At 39.7% G+C, this 17,127-nt stretch overlaps 1 protein-coding gene across 1 annotated transcript in view; it reads left to right on the top strand.

Moving 5' to 3' along the window:
* Positions 1–5,796: 5,796 nt before the first annotated feature.
* IFIH1 (interferon induced with helicase C domain 1) overlaps positions 5,797–17,127 on the top strand; it is a 52,791-nt gene continuing 41,460 nt past the window's right edge. The window contains exons 1-2 of the mRNA XM_017548002.2: positions 5,797–6,689; positions 14,207–14,375. Coding sequence (XP_017403491.1) covers positions 6,237–6,689; positions 14,207–14,375 — 622 coding nt within the window. The 5' untranslated portion in view covers positions 5,797–6,236. The remainder of the gene's footprint in view (positions 6,690–14,206; positions 14,376–17,127) is intronic.

Here is a 17,127-nt window from a genome sequence, read left to right as displayed (position 1 = left end):
AAAAGTTTGGTTCAATTTATCTTAATATTTCAGTAATTAATTCTATTGCCTTCCTACTCCTACTTTAAGACTTTGTCAATTATAATACGGATACAGAAGTGCTGGGAAGGGAAGATGTGGTCCCTTTAAATGATGCGGAAGCGAGGAAGGGAAGTGCTGGGTAGAGGAGAGCATGATCCCTAGCTAGGGCTCCATCCCTAGGTCAGGAAAGTCGTTTCCTGCCCAAATGTTGCATTTCCCAAGACCACCCTGGCCTGACATGCCCCCATCCTATACCTATTGAAAAAAACCCTCAGACCCTAGCAGGCAGATACAGAAGCAGCTGGACATTGACAGGAGCGCATCAGCCAAAGAACACATCAGCGGCTGGCTGTGAAGAGGGAAGCACTGACAGGCACCAGCAGGCTGTCAGGCCACTGACCCGCAGAAGCAGAATGATGCAGAGTTTGGCTGGGGCAGTCAGTGGTGAGCCCAGGCCACTGAGAGGCCCAACTCCAGAGGAAAACTTCCCACTCAATCCCCTCTGACTTCCCCCAAGCTACCTCCACTCAATAAAACCTTGCACTCATGCTCCAAGACCAGGTGTGATCTGATTCTTCCAGTACACCAAGGCAAGAACCCAGGATACAGAAAGCCCTGTGTCCTTGCAACAAGGTAGAGGGTTTAATTGATCTGGTTAACAAACACAAGCCACCTATAGATAGCAAAACTAAAAGAGTGCCCTGTAACACACTCCCACCAAGGCTTCAGGAGCTGTAAATATTTACTGTACCTCTAGACACCACCATGGTGTCGGACCCCCACAGCCTGCCGGTCTGTATGCTCCCCTAGAGGTTTGAGCAGCCAGGCCACTTTTCCTATTTCAACTGGGGGCTCACCCAAGTTCTCAGAATGTGAGTGTGAGTGAATGCAAAACCGTCAGGTCTTTCTTTCGAAACCCTGCCAGCTCTCTCTCTTTCCTATGGGTAAGAGGCTCTATTTTCTTTTCTTTTTTCTTTTCTTTTGAGAGAGGGTCTTGTTCTGTCACCCAGGCTGGAGTGCATTGGCACAATCTCAGCTCACTCCAACTTCCGCCTTCTGGGTTCAAGCGATTCTCCACCTCAGCCTCCCAAGTAGCTGGGATTACAGGTGCATGCCCACACCCAGCTGTTTTAATTTTTAAAAATTAAAACCGACCCCACAGAAGGAGGCCGTGTGTCATGGAATAAACAGGCCCAAGGAACTCAAAGTTTGCCAACAGCAGGGAGAAAGGGAAGCATAGGTGAGGGTAGTTAATTCCTATTCTCCAGTTTTTCCCTGCCTCATGGTACATACCTAATTGGTACCTATGGCTGGCACCTGCCAAGATCTCTGGGCTCAGGGATAAGGGGCAGAGAGTGAAGGGAGGATGCTTACTTTCTCTCTCCATCATACCCTGAATTTTTCACCGAAAGGAGGAAGGGAAGGCCAGACACGGTGGCTCACACCTGTAATCCCAGCACTTTAGGAGGCTGAGGCAGGAGGATCGCCTGAGGTCAGGAGTTTGAGACCAGCCTGGCCAACATGGTGAAAATACAATAAATTAGCTAGGCATGGTGGGGTTTGCCTATAATCCCAGCTACTCTGGAGGCTGAGACAGGAGAATCACTGGAACCTAGGAGGCAGAGACTACAGAGGCAGAGATCATGCCACACACTACACTCCAGCCTGGGCAACAGAGCAAGACTCCATCTTGGGGAAAAAAGAAAAAGAAAAAAAGAAAAAAGGAAAGGAAATGAGGGATGCCTCTATTCCCTGTCTTTCCGAATGGACAGCCAGTTCTCTTTAACACCCACAGCTTATACTCCTCTGGAGTATATCCTGAACCACTGGGACTACGTTGACCCTCAGAATCTGGAGGAAAAATACCTCATAGCTCTCTGCACAAAGGTTTGGCCAAATTATGTTTACATGAAGGAGTGGCTTGGCCTCAGGAGAGGACCATTCATTTGAATACCATAGGCAATTGGATCTTTTCTGCAGACTTGAGGACAGATGGTCTGAGGCCCATATGTGCAAGGTTTCTATGCCTTGTAAGGCAATCCAGACCTTTGCCAACAAGGTAGTCTTGATCTAGCCCTCCTGTTTGCTGTCTCAGGGAGCACCCCCAGCAAAGGAGCCAACTTCTGCAAGACCTGCTCCTCCAGGTCCACCCTGACCTCCTTATCCAGCTTCAGCCACTCACTTGCCCCCTCCTAGAAATCCTCACCCTAAACAAACCCCAGTGTTACTCTTGCTCCTCCAACAGATGCCCAGTGAATTTGGGCCTGGTAAGGTCCAGGTCCCCTTCTCCCTACAGGACTTAAGGCAAATGAAGGGGAATCTTGGCAAGTTCTTAAGCATTTATTTTAAAATAAAACAATTACAATCTAGCCTTTGAGGTAAAAGTACTGTTTTAACAAAAACATTTGCAAGCAACTTGTTTTGAAAAGATTTTAAGCTATGGAAGGAGCACTTGAAAATGCATATTTCAGAAAATTATCTATTAATACGTGACTTTTATTTTTTGCCAAAACTGCTATGCAGCAAAGTTTTTATACATGAATACCTAAAACCAGAATTTTAGTTGAATTGGTGAAAGTGATTAGGAAATTATTATCAAGATTTAATGAAGTTAGCCAGACTTTTTTTGTTTTAGGCTTACTGCTATTTTTCAAATAAAAAGCTATGACAGTATCCTTTTAATAAACTTCCCTGCTAAATCAGCCTATCAGTTTCTTACACAAAGGCCGTCATCCTGCTTAGTCTCAGTTAAATGGCTAGCTATTATATAGCGTTTATATATTAGGTAACTAAATTATTTTCTTTCTAAATTGTGCATTCTTTGAAGACTGGCACCATCTCTTCTTTATTTTTTACATAAGCATAGTGAGCTGCAGTCACATATTGGGCACATAAACATGTCAGGCTGGTGCTAGTGTGTCACAGTCTATCCTTAGAACAACCTTATGACATGGTACCAGAATCTTTCCATTTTACAACTGATGTATTTGAGGTGATTTTTCTAAGCACAACAATTAAGAAATAGTATTGAGTGTGAATCCAGACACCATGAACTCAGAGTCTCTGTGCTTAACCACACCCCATACTGCCAGGTTAAGAGCATCTTACACTTTAAATTACACGGAGCAGGCTCATTATTCATACAAATGAGCAAACAAGTAAAGGAACAGAATAACAATTCCAGGGTTTCTCACTAAACTAAAATTATTTTCATTTTCTTTGAAAAAGACATTACTGTTATGCATGGCCATAAAATTGTAGTGACAGCTATGAGTATCACTACTTCTTAAAAACTCAAATGAAAAATTGCATAACAATGGGAAAATACCTAGTTCAGCAGGATCTCCTACCTCAAAGGAGAAAGGGAAAAAAACTTACATTTGAGAACTGGTGACGAAGAAGCATTGAAACCTATTAGAAGAAATTTGACAGAAGAAAACAATTAATCACTCAAGTGAAAAACAGAAAATAAACTGAATCATGATGCAAAAAATATAGATGAAAAAAGGATATATCCTGAGAGATCTTGTCTCGGCTTTTGTTTCCTTAACCTCTTGTCCAGAAAGGGTCCTATCAAGATTATGGAAGATTCCTAAAAAAGAAATCCCTCTCACCCACGCCTAATCCTCACTACTCAGACCTCATCCAGTAACTCCTACATGTGAGAAAATATGAATTGTTATTATTGGATATTATGTGATGCTAAAAGGGTTAGATGAGGATGACTATTTGGGAAATCACCCAGTGAAACTGTAATATACATTATTACCTAGATTTACTATGGTCTGCATGGCATTTATCCTCACCTGACACACTGCATATATTTTAGCCATTGCTTAGCATTTATCTTCCCACTCCCATTAGAATGTGAACTCCATAAAAGTAGGCACTTGGTTAATTTTATTAACTGCACGTAGAACAGTGCTGGTCATGTAATAGATACTTAATAAACATATTTTAAATGACTGGATGATATAATTTGAATGCCAAATTTTTAAACATCTTTGGCTTAAATGTTTGGTATTTGAGAAAAGGTCAAACACCAAATCAGTAACCCCTTCTCATTCCCCCATGTGCCAGGAAAGGATGTGTTGTGGTTGGTTGGTTTGTACTTTAACATGTTGAATAAAACCACTGGCAACTGGAAGATAGGAGTATGTTCTTGCAATAGCTCTAAAAGGTATTTTCATAGACCCGATACTAAAAATGAATAATGTGAGTACTTTTATAGAAACATCTAATTGAATTATCTTCTATCTGAGTACAAGGTCAACTGCCAAAATTAAGTGAAAAAGGAGAGGGTTCTGTGAAGAAACAAGGAACAGTATAAATCAAGTCAATCTGCAAGGCAAAGGTTTCATTTACTTCAACTTTCAATGTATTTGACATTATGTTAGCCACTAGGATCAACTCAAATACAACTCCTGGGAGAGATATCATCAAGGGCCCACTAATTGTGAGTATTGTATTGGTTACTGTGTAAATATATCCCTTCTTCAAGCAGCTTACACTGGTACAGGGGTAGAAAAAGGCTTCCTACATAAGATAGAGAATAAAATAAGAAACCTTACCGTAAAGTGCTCATTTGGATATTTTGTATACCCCTAGTAACACCAAGACTATGTACTTCTATCATCCAGTTCAAAGCAACACCAGGTTTTCCTGGCCCACATAGACTTTACTGAAGGTACTTTGCTAACAGATTATTTTTCCTAAATATGTTTCTTTGATGACTTAAATGATGTCTCCATCCTTTATACAGTTGTGGACCATGAGGCTTTAGTTATGATGCGTAGGTGCCTACCACCCACAGTCACCCGGGGCTACAGAATGCCTCCTGAGTGAGTAGTAACCTTAAGGACTTACATTTACGTGGCTTCTGTACTGAAATGAAGCTGCCATTTTTCAGTGTGAATATGTTTTTTTTCTCTTATGACATAGACAAATGTTGATGTTTACTACAAGTTGGTACATTAGTTGCTAATTAAGTTCCTAGCTGCTCCAGCCAAAACTTGCTGTATTGAATCCAAGAAAAGAATGGCAGCTATATCAAAAATAAGTTGTTGGGGGATTTTTTTGTTTTGTTTTATTAAAGGAAAGTTGTATATTAAAGAATATAGGGAACTTTCTGTCTTGGCTTCCTTCTAAGCTGAGTTAGTGGTTCAAGTCCATCCACATCTGTTACCAGGTCCTGGTCAAAGCTGCATAAATACTAGCAATCTAAATATGAGGCAGTAAAGTTAACTGTTTATTGTGACTCACTTTTTTGTACCCACCTCCAAATTCCCAGGGGAATCAGTTAGTGTTTGGGAACCTGGGACAGGTCAGGTTTATTTTAGGAATGGCACAGAGGTGGCTTCCTCCTGGCTTTTCCACATCTCTGGAAAGATGTCTTCTGTCCTTCGTCTCTCACCCGTCCCTCGTCGTCTCATCTCACCACCCTCAGGCAGGCCTGTGTGCATTCACCAGCCGAGGGTTAACTCCCTGTTCACGTCCCGGTCTGTGGCAGTTTCTGTTCACTTCCCCATTGGAAAGTCCCAAATCACACGCTTTTATGCCCTACACATTTTGGCCTACAAAGGACCTCATTGTTAAGGCAGAACCCCGCTGGGAAGACAAAATACCCGCAGAAGGAGCTTTGCAAGTGCGTTGGTCTTGGTGCCAGACAGAATTCGCTTTCCTTTTCTGTTTCCCGCGGTGTCCTTGACCAGAGGTGTCTCTCGCCCGCCCCGACCAAAAGGTGGTTCCTCCCCGAGGAAACTCCCTCCCCGAGGAAACTCCCTCCCCGCCCGGCAGACTACGTTTGCAAAGTCCTGCGAAGAGAATCGAAACAGAAACCAAAGTCAGGCAAACTCATAAGAACTGCCGGACAGAAAGCTGGACTCGAAGCTCCCACCCGAGCGTGCAGCGGGATCCGCCGTGTGTCCGGCACCGAGGCGCACACCGCGGAGTCCAAAGTCCACGTCCGCCGGCCGCACCTGCCTGCCAAGGCCCCGCGCGCCGCCCCGCTGCCCACCACCTGCCCACCTGCCCAGGTGCGACCGCGGCCCGGCGCGCCGGCCGGAGGGCCCTGCAAGCAACCTCGCTGTCAGGCACAGGGCGGCAGACCCTGCTCCACTAGTGGGCAGCGGACAGCCGCACGCACAATTCACCTGTCCCGCAGAGAAAAGCACCCTCTGCTTGGGAGGACCCTCTCCCTTCTCTGAGAAGGAAGGATGTCGAATGGGTATTCCACAGACGAGAGTTTCCGCTATCTCATCTCGTGCTTTAGGGCCCGGGTGAAAAGGTACATCCAGGTGGAGCCTGTGCTGGACTACCTGACCTTTCTGCCTGCAGAGGTGAAGGAGCAGATTCAGAGGACGGTCGCCACCTCCGGGAACATACAGGCAGTTGAACTGCTGCTGTGCACCTTGGAGAAGGGAGTCTGGCACCATGGCTGGGCTCGGGAATTCGTGGAGGCCCTTCGGAGAGCGGGAAGCCCTCTGGCCGCCCGCTACATGAACCCCGAGCTCACTGACTTGCCCTCTCCAACATCTGAGAACGCTCATGATGAATGTCTCCAACTGCTGAACCTCCTTCAGCCCACTCTGGTGGACAAGCTTCTAGTTAGAGACGTCTTGGATAAATGCATGGAAGAGGAACTGTTGACAATTGAAGACAGAAACCGGGTAGGTGTCGGTTCAGATGGAGCTGGCGTTTTAGGCATATTTTGCAAAGCAGCCTTCCTTGTGCATTTGCCCCATTCCAAATGTGCTTGACATCTTTGAGCAAATCTAGTTAGTTCCTTTGAGAAGACAACATGTATGCACTTTAAGACAATTTTGAAAATTTAAACACAAAATAACTACTTCTCTAATTCTTTCACTGAACTAAAAAGGAGTTAACTTTAGAATCGTATATTAACGGGTAACATTTATTGAACACTTACTATGTGCAATTTGTATCATTTTCAAAATGTATTACTACAGTTCCCGTTCAGAGTAATCCACTGAAGCTCCTAATGTTATTAACTCCATTTTACAGATGAGAAAGCTAAGGCAGGTTAAATAATCTGCCAAGCTGAATAATAGTCTCCCAAAAAGAACAGTGGCAAGAGCTAAGAATTTAGCTCTTGCCAGTGTTGAATTTTTTTCTTATTTAATGTAGTTCCATGGAGCAGGGGTCAGCAAACTAGGGCCCACCAGCTAAATCCAGCCTACTGCCGTTTTTTTCAGGCCCACAAGCTAAGGATGGTCTTTAGATTTTTCAATTTTTAATTTTCAGTGTTTATAAAGTTTTATTGACACAGTTCAGAGTCAATATGACGCAGTCATGCTCGTCTGTTTACATATTGTTTGTGGCTGCTTCTCTGCTCCAAAGGCAATTGGAGATTGTGTGGCCTTAAAGCCTAAAATATTTATTATCTGGCACTTTAGAGAAAAGGATTTCCAATCTCTGCCGTACATTACACATTGTACCATTTAGTGTTAGCCTAAATGGGTAAATTACACTCAGATACAGACACACACATACACACACCTTTTTTCTTTCTTTAATCAAAGTTTCAACGTTCTCTAATCATCAAAATTTAGAAGCAATTCATTGGAAGAATGTGTTGCTAGTTTCGGTTTTTCATATTAGTGAAGAAACTGGATTTTTCTTAAGGTGGCATTTTGGCAGGGCGAATTTTACTGATGACTTTACATTGAATGTGATATGAATTGTTTTTTGATAAGTGAAGATGTACTGTGATGTGTATAAATGCTGACCTGTTTGAATCTGACTTACTCAGGCTCGTAAGTCAAAAGTCTTGTTTTGAAAGACATGTAGACAAAGCCATGACTAAAAGTCAAAGGCTTTGTCTACACCTCACGATGATTTTCACATGATTTTTCTCTCTTGGTGGTTCATCCATTGTTTGCATATTCATTACAAAATTCTGGGCATTTGATTGATTGGCTATAGCCTATGATGCAAGATAGTCTTTAGTGAATAAAGTTAATGGTCTTTTGGAGACTTGACAGACACAGGGCCTGTCCAAAGACCCAAACATGCATCTAATTTTGATGGCCAGTTTTCCCAACAAGTAAATTACTTTGCACTGTTGTCTGTAATGTTTATGTCGTTTTGTGTATTGAGAACCAGCTAGAACGCATTATAGTAGTCCAGCTGGATATGACAAATGTGTACATCACTGTGGCAGAATCTTAATTTGGAAGAAAGTATGCAGCCTTCAAGCCAGCTGGAGATGGAAGATGGCATTTCCAGCCACAGTAGCTGTTAGAAGTCCAGAAGCAACAGAGTCCAGTAACACCACAAAGCTGTTTATGTTTGGTGGGTATGATGTCCCGATTGCCAGCGAAACAGCACTTCTCCCTATTTACTCTAAATACTTCTGCCTATCAGCATCACTTTTGTCTTGCCTGGATTGAATTTCCGCCAGCTAGATTTTATCCAAGTTCTTGATTCTGGCAAGCTTGGAGGCAGCTAGCAGTAATGTAAGGGATTTGACACAAAGAAGATACAGAGTAAAAGGGACTTTTGTGTACTGGTAGCAGTTAAGGCCAAAGCAACCCAAATTCTCCCTCTGATTCACATTTCAAAAAAAGGCCCCGAAAGACTGAGCAGCTATAACAGTAGTATCTCTATGAGAGTCTGGAATAATTTTTGTATGCATCATTTTACATGAATTACCAGTTCCAAAAATAAGCTATGGTGGACAATGAGAAGGAAGCATTACGTTTGGGAGAATAATCTATATTGATGTGGGGGTCATTGACGAATGTTTATCTTATAGCAGCAAAGTGTGATGAAAATGTAGAAGGGGAACACATGAATTTGAGGTCTATCCTGGCTTCTTAATATATATGTATACTTTGGGCCAAGTTATTTAAGTTCTCTGATACTATGTTTACCCGTGAAAATGGACATCATAAAATTTCTCACAGTATTTTAGTCAACATCAAATCAGAAATAGTGTTTATGAAAAAGCTTATAAATCAGAGCTATTTGATATGATAATGATGTTGACTTTTATTACTATTCATCTGATTACAGTTCCTTGTAAATTTAAGTTTGAGAGACTTGGGTAAATTACCCATGTTGCAATTGAGATATACTTTTTTTCTTTTTGAGACGGAGTCTTGCTGTATCTCCCAGGCTGGAGTGCAGTGGTATGATCTTGGCTCACTGCAACCTCCTCCTCCTGGGTTCAAGTGATTCTCCTGTCTCAGTCTCCTGAGTAGCTGATACTACAGGCACGAGCACCACATACCCAGCTAATTTTTGTATTTTTAGTAGAGACAGGGTTTCACCTTGTTGGCCAGAGTGGTCTCCATCTCTTGACCTGGTGATCCACCTGCCTCAGCCTCCCAAAATGCTGGGATTACAGGTATGAGCCACCTCGCCCAGCCAGAGATATACTTCTTAAAGTCCCTAGATTATACTGATTTGAGAAAGAAATCACTTCTTTCATCCCAGAACCTAACCAGAATTAGGTATAGGGTTGGTGTCTAATAAGCATTGATTACTTGATTGATAGACTGATTTGAGTTTATTTCTGAAAGTGTCTGGAATAAGTGTTGAAAACACATAATGTATTGGATTGCGTTGCCAGGCGTTAGAGAATGGATGAATGATGAACATAAGATTTCCAAATTTGCTTTTTAGACAGCTTAAAATAGCATGTAACAAAGTAATGAAGACTTCTATAAAATGGTCTTGTATTTTCATTCTTTTTCTGTTTTACCATAGATATTTTCTACTGGATCTCTTATTTTAGTTTAGGATTCCCACCCCATCTCCTAGCTTCCGCCCCTGAATACAGCTTCTGAAAATGATTTTAGACTTCAGTTTGTATCCAGGAAGTACCCCAAAACTCATTCATTCATTCATTCATTCAGTTTGAATTTATTGAGTCTCATCTTTGTGCCAGATGCCATGCTAGTGGTGAAAAGATAGGAGAAAAACACAGACATTGTTCTGTCCTTTCATGAAGTTGTGTTGAGATATTAATCAGCGTTGATTAAAGAGTGTTTACTATATTGAAGGCACTATTCTAAATACTAGAGAATCAGCAATAATATGTCATTTTATCAATATACGGCATTTTAGCAATCATTATAATAAAGTGGTCCTTAACAGTAAGTGGGTACCCCTGTATGGCCCTGCTCCTCTTTTAGGATGCTTAGTGACAACTTGGCATACCCATCAACTTAGACAGTCATGAACTCTGGGAACAGAAGTGATCACATAAACATTTCCATAGTGTTTCAATAATCAAGCTGAACAGCTAAAGAGAGGTGCATGTTTCCTTCCTGGCCAGCTGAGAACACAATGCAGCTGTAGTCCTGGAGACTGCACACACCTTCCATTTACACAAGAGAACAAGAGATGCCATGACAAGTCTAGCTAAAAAAAGTCCAGTTCTCCCAACATGAAGTTGAGTACCCACGTCAGTCTCCCCAAGAACATTGTATGGTGTGGCAAATTAGGAAGGATAAGGATTTCATTTGCAAAAAAAAAAAAAAAAGTGTGAATAAGAAATTAGCTATGTCGATGTGACAATAACATTCATTTGGTTAATACATTAACTGTTTGTGGGAAACTGGTTTTTAAAAATTCTTTATTTTTAACATGCAAGTTTTGCTTCCTGATTTACTTTTATCTGAGAGTTCAACTCTGCTGGGTAAAAAAATCACCATTATATTTAAAGAGCTAAGATTATTATAAAGGGAAGAAAACATTTTTATTAAAATATACAATTGTGTTGGTAAGCCAATCGTATAGTTTAATAAAAATGAAGGTGTAAGGTTTATTGCTGATGTAAAATGAGGAAACTGAGGCAAGTATGAGAAAATGAGAAGCCAATTTATTCAGCTCCCTGGCGAGGTTCTGTGGTCCAGAAAGCGGCCAAAGAATTAGGGGCCAAAGAAGTCGCACCCAGCTGTTTTGGTCATGGGGCTTTATGGGAAGGGAAGGCGATCGATTGGCCATTGGGGAAACAAAGCAAAGGCAATTTCATTGGCTGTCAGGAAGCAGGAAGTGCCTGAAACTAGTTGCTATTGGTAGGCGGGAGGGACTTTGGGCAAGTGGGTCTTGATTAGCTGTTGGGGAAACAAAGTGAAGGCAATCCTATTGGTTAGTAAGAAGCAGGAAATGCCTGGAGCTAGTGGTCATGGGTAGGCAGGTGGGACCTTAGGTAAGTGGGCCTTCCAGCGGCATACAGAGCAGACTGCTACAGGGCAGGGTCTGATGGGGCTTCTTTAAAAATTTTTCCTGCAGGGTTTATTAACAGCTGGCTGGGGGTTAAATGCATAATTTAGTGCTGAATGTGGGCTTGGGTCTGGTATGCGGAGGCAAGTGCGGGAAGCCGTGTGGCAAGGCCAGATAACGAGCTTGGGTGATGATGCAATTATCAGGCAGGGAGAGAGATGGATGTGTCCCTTTAACCCTCTGTGAGGCAGCCGACCTTACAGAAGGAACAAAGTGTGATAAGAATGTAGAAATGGAACACATGAATTTGAGTCCATCTTGGCTTCTTACTATGTATGTTTACTTTGGGCCAAGTTATTTAAGTTCCCTGATGCTACGTTAGATTCATATCACAGAATTTAGAATATGAAAGCATTGAGTTGTATTATCCCCAAATTCATTTTATTTCATCTTTCATAAATTAGTTAACAATGTATTAAATAGACTACATAGTCATAAAAACATCCACCCATTTTTAACTTCATAGAGGAAAATTCGAGTGGGAAGGGGCATGGGTGAGAATTGTTTCATGGTATGTTGCAGTCTCAAATCTAAATATTCACCTCCCACAAATTTCTATAATTGTGTTTACATATTGGGATGTAATATCTTTACAATGTTTTAGGAGAACAGATTAAATATTATAAATCATATAATTGCTTCAAAGGGAGTTGATGTACTTTCCAGCATCAAAACTGGGAAGATTTCTTAAGAATTCAGCATCTTGATGAGGCTACTAAAATTACACAGATATATGTAGTTCCACATTCAAATTATAAGTATATGTTTAGGAAATAATGGCACCATGATCTTTACATGCTTGGACCCAGTAAAGGCAAAGAAAGCTTGACAAATATGATTCCACAGCAAAAGTCCACTTAATGGATTAGTAGTTGAAGAAAATTCCGTGGACAGAATATGCTTAGAGTTTTTTAATAACGGTATTTGTTACAGTGCCTCACTAGTTCTTTTTAGGAAATCCTTCCCTCTTGCTTCAGTCAAATATATTTAAAGCTGATTAAAGGATGGGATAGTAAAATATGAGAATGGCTGAGTTAAAAGAAGGCACTGAAACCAGTCTTATTTACATCTATAGCAGTTACTTGTTAAATTAGCAGACGATAATCAAGATGCTACAACACCAGAGACGCCAAATAATTGCCATTAGGAGACCAGGAGAGTTAGAAAAAAAAAAAAAAAAAAAAAAAAAAAAAAAAAAAAAAAAAAAAAAAAAAAAAAAAAAAAAAAAAAAAAAAAAAAAAAAAGGCAAAAATCTGCTTAGAAAATGCTGTGGAGGACATGAACTGAAATCACTTGAAAGTTACTGAGCTCAAATAGTTATTTTTAATCACTTCTCGCCAGAAAATGAACTTAGAATTGGAGAAAAATGCAAGCTATAATTATAGTTCAAGAAGGTAGGATTCATTCTCTAAATCCAATTGCCTGGGATCAAATTCTACTTCTGCTGCTTACTGGTTTTGTGACCTCAGAGAGGTAACCAAACATCTCTGTGCCTTGGATTTCTGATCTGTAAATGGGTTAATATTGATACCTACTAGTAGGCTGGTGGGTTAATATATTCAAGTTACTTAGAACAGCTTGCTTAACTGCTAGATGCTAAGACGGAAATATCCCTTGGGTGGAGATCATGCTGTATATGCTTGTGCAGGTGAGATGTTTGTAATGATGACTCTTTAATAATGATGACATCCATAATAATTGCTAGCACTGAATTAGTGCCAGACATTGTTCCAAACATGCTAACAAATTTCTGACATAAACGGTTATGGAATATATGTATTGAATTAGAAAATACATAAATTTTGTAGGAAAAAACTGAACAATCCAAATTATACATGTGGAAGATTGGCAGATGTTCAGAAGGACCTTTGATAATGTCTAAGTCAATATTTCTTATCTGGAAGGTTGATAGAATCACATGAAATGCTTTAATTTTTCTTTAATATCTGAGTCCTCAACATAGACAACATAAATCAGAATATTTTAGGAGTGTTTCATAGACATCAGTATTTTTTAAAGTTCCATGGGTGATTCTAACGTGCAGAAACCCTGAAATTTCTTTTCAGCTGCCTTGTTCTCCACATACTGAAACCAGTCCAGAGTGATTAAGTAAATTGCCTAATGCTACAGAAAGCTAATGATGTCCTGCCTAACTTCTTTTAGGTCTAAACATGGCTTGAGTTAACCTTTTCTCCAAATCCTTATCACTGTATTAGGATGTGGGAAGATGCACTGTGACAATTATTACACAAATGAGTACTAGATTAATCTAAAACAGAAAATAAATTAAGGCTGAAAGACTCTAATGAATGAATATAGAAATAATTCTCCCTCATATTTCCAAAGAAAAGGTATAAAAATAAATTTTTCCTAATATGAAATAAACACAAATTTGAGAAAAATTGATTATAGTAGTAATGAACTGTGCAAATATTAAATAGGAAAGAATATATCTACATAGTAATTACTTATTGCATAATGATAATCATGAAGAAAGAAGAATTAGATAAGAAATGTTTGAATTCCCGTTTCTAGATTCCATAGTTTGAAAAAGTATAGCCAGCCCTAGATATGTAGAAAGAAATAGGTAAAAATGGACATAATATGGCTACAGACTAAAGATACTTTCTCTTGTGCTTTTTATTCAGGAATGGCTGAGGTAAAAATTATTTTCTAAGTGTCAGGTTTGAATAATTCAATAGCTTTATTAAAAAAATGGTTCATATTTAAAAGGGCACTTGGTCCAGAGATTTTTTTTTTTCCCTGCTGACTTCAGAATTGCTACAGGTAACGTTGCTATTTTCTTTAGTGTTTCAATATAAAGCTTTATTTATACTTATGCTTAATTGCTGTTTTTCTAAAAGGTAGTTCCTGTTTAAGGTTATTCAAAAGATGTTTGATATTATTTAATTCTAATTTTCTCTTACAACAGATTTCTGCTGCAGAAAACAATGGAAATGAATCAGGTGTAAGAGAGCTACTAAAAAGGATTGTGCAGAAAGAAAACTGGTTCTCTACATTTCTGAATGTTCTTCATCAAACAGGAAACAATGAACTTGTCCAAGAATTAATAGGCACTGATCGCTCCGAAAGCAATGCAGGTATTTGTAATTTTACTGAGGAAGATGGTTCAAATTCTGCCTAGTGATTGAGAGTTCAATAAAGCAGATAGACACAATGCTAAACACCAACATTTTTAGAATCAAAATTTTAAGAGTGGAAGGTATGTGATATGTCATCTATTTTATTATCTTTACAAATGAGGAAATTGGTGCCTGGGAAAAGATCAACTTATCAAATACCATTTTTACTCCATTCAACACTCGTTCTACTATCTTATTTTAGGAACAATATGACTACCAGAAATTTTCATCAAGATTATTTAACATTGAATACACACAATATTCAATGTTAAATGATTTGGAAGAAAGAATTTTAGTGGTTATAACAAATCTGCTTCATATTCTTCTGAACATTTTTATATATTTTAAGCAATGTATTAAGCATTTGATTAAAGAATTGTTTTGTCAATATATCACAACATTACCTAATGTGAGATTTTAAAAAGCATTCAACAATAGTAATAATATAACATTTTATAGCTCTTCGCATATATCATTTGTAAATCTCACTTAAACTGCTCTTATTTTTCTTTTTGTAGCATGCATCCCATGTTTCCAAAAATATAAGAAAGACAAATTGAAAATTAACTATTAATTAATTAATTATAATCATTGCAGTCTTGTTCTGGTGACCCAAACTAATGAAAACTTTGGTGTAAAAAGTGAGGTGCTGCTGTAACAAATACCTAAACATGTGGAAGTGACTTTAGAACTGGGTAATTGTTAGAGACTAGAAGAGTTTGGGGTGAATGGTAGAAATATGGATGTTAAGGGTGATTCTGTTGAGGTCACAGAAAGAAATGAGAAAAATGTTACTGGAAACTGTAAGAAAGGTTTATAACAAATCCTTGTTATAAAATGGTATAAAACTCAATCTTACAAGTAATGAACTTGGATATTTGTCTAAGAAGATTTCTTAGAAAAGTGTTGAAGGAGCAGATTGATTTCTCCTGTCTGCTTATAGTAAAATGCAAANAAAAAAAAAAAAAAAAAAAAAAAAAAAGAGAGAAGTTAATTAAAGGAATTGTTAAGCAAAAAAGAACCAAAATTTAAATATTTGGAAAATTCTCAGCTTATTCATAATGAGAAACTGTTATAAAGAGAACACTAAGGGCGTGGCTGAACAATCAATTGATAACAAGATTGTGAGTGCCACTCATGTACTTAATCAGCCATTTCAGCAGAAGGCAGGAATAGAGATCATATCAGCAAATACACCTCCAGTTTGAACTGAAGGATACAGAGATGGCAGGACAGAAAGAGAAAAGGATGCTGGACTTTTTGGATTCTACAGAGCCAGAACATAGAGCTATTTAGTTGTGAATGTGTGCTCTTCTTCAAGGAAAGGAAAGAATGTACCCAAAGTGATTCTGAAGTCATGAGGGTTGCCACTTCCACCACAGGCCCAGGGGCCAAAGCAGTTTCCCTTTTCATTTCAAAGGGCAATGCTGTCTCTGGTCTTAGTGAGCCAGGGTGACTCTGCCTGGTGTCTCAGAAGCAGGGCTATCCTCACAGAGAACTGTGTGAATGGAGCCCTTAGAGGCAGCAGAAGGGGCAAGGCTGTCTTGCAGAGCCTGAGAAATGAATCTGCCATTCCATTGACCTGGAAGGCAGAGCATCAAACCAAACAGAGCTATTCTCAAGCCTTACAAGCCTTAAGATCTGACAGAATTTACATTAATAAGTTTTGGGTTTGCTTGGACCCCATCACCCATTCTTTCTTTCCTATTTCTCCCTTTTGGAATAAGATATCCATCCTATGCCTGTCCCACCATTGTATTGTGGAAAGGAAACATACAGCTCATCTGGTTTCACAGGTTCACAGGCAGTGGTGAATTTGCCTCATCATGAATCACATCTCCATTCTCATCCATGTCTGATTGAGAAAATGTTTGGGTGAGACTTTTGACTTTAAACTTAGAGTTCATGCTGCAGTGAGTTAAGGCATTTGGGCGGATGAGATGAGATTAATGTATTTTCCATGCAGTAAAGATATGAATTTTTGGAAGCCAATGGTAAAATGCTATGGATGAAATTTTGTCCTTCCAGCATTCACATGGTGGAGCCTTATATGACTCTATCTGGAGATAGTGATGGTAGGATATAATTAATATTAAATGAGTCAGGCCAGGCGTAGTGGTTCATGCCTGTAATCCCAGCACTTTGGGAAGCCAAGACAGGTGGATTACCTGAGGCCTACATGGTGAAACCCAGTCTCTACAAAAAATACAAAAATTAGCCAGGCGTGGTGGTGTGAACCTGTAATCACAGCTACTCAGAAGGCTGAGGCAGAATTGCTTGCACCCAGGAGGTTGCTGTGAGCTGAGATCGTGCCATTGCACTCCAGCGTGAGTGACAGACCAAGACTCTATCTCAAAAATAAAATACAAAAACAAAAACATTAAATGAGTCATAAAAATGGGGCCTTACTCTGATAAAAACTGTGGCCTTTAAGAAGAGGAAGAAAGAGAAACATCTGTCTCTTTCTCTCTCACACTTAATCATATGAGGACGCAGAGAGATTGTGGCTATCTGCAAATCAAGGAGAGAGCCTTCATCAGACATTGGCCCTGCTGTCACCTTGATCTTGGACGTCCAGTGTCCAGAACTATGAGAAAACAGGTTTCTGTTATTTAAGCCACTCAGTTTATGGTGTTTTGCTATGGCAGCACAAACAGACTAACGTAGGAGCTTAGACTCTGGATCCTGATGCTTATCAAATCCTGGATCA

This window comes from Cebus imitator, unplaced genomic scaffold (assembly GCF_001604975.1).
Source record: "Cebus imitator isolate Cc_AM_T3 unplaced genomic scaffold, Cebus_imitator-1.0 Scaffold10, whole genome shotgun sequence".
In the NCBI taxonomy this organism is placed as follows: domain Eukaryota; kingdom Metazoa; phylum Chordata; class Mammalia; order Primates; family Cebidae; genus Cebus; species Cebus imitator.
The sequence above is the reverse complement of the archived record's forward strand: the minus strand, read 5'-3'. Positions and strand labels throughout refer to the sequence as shown.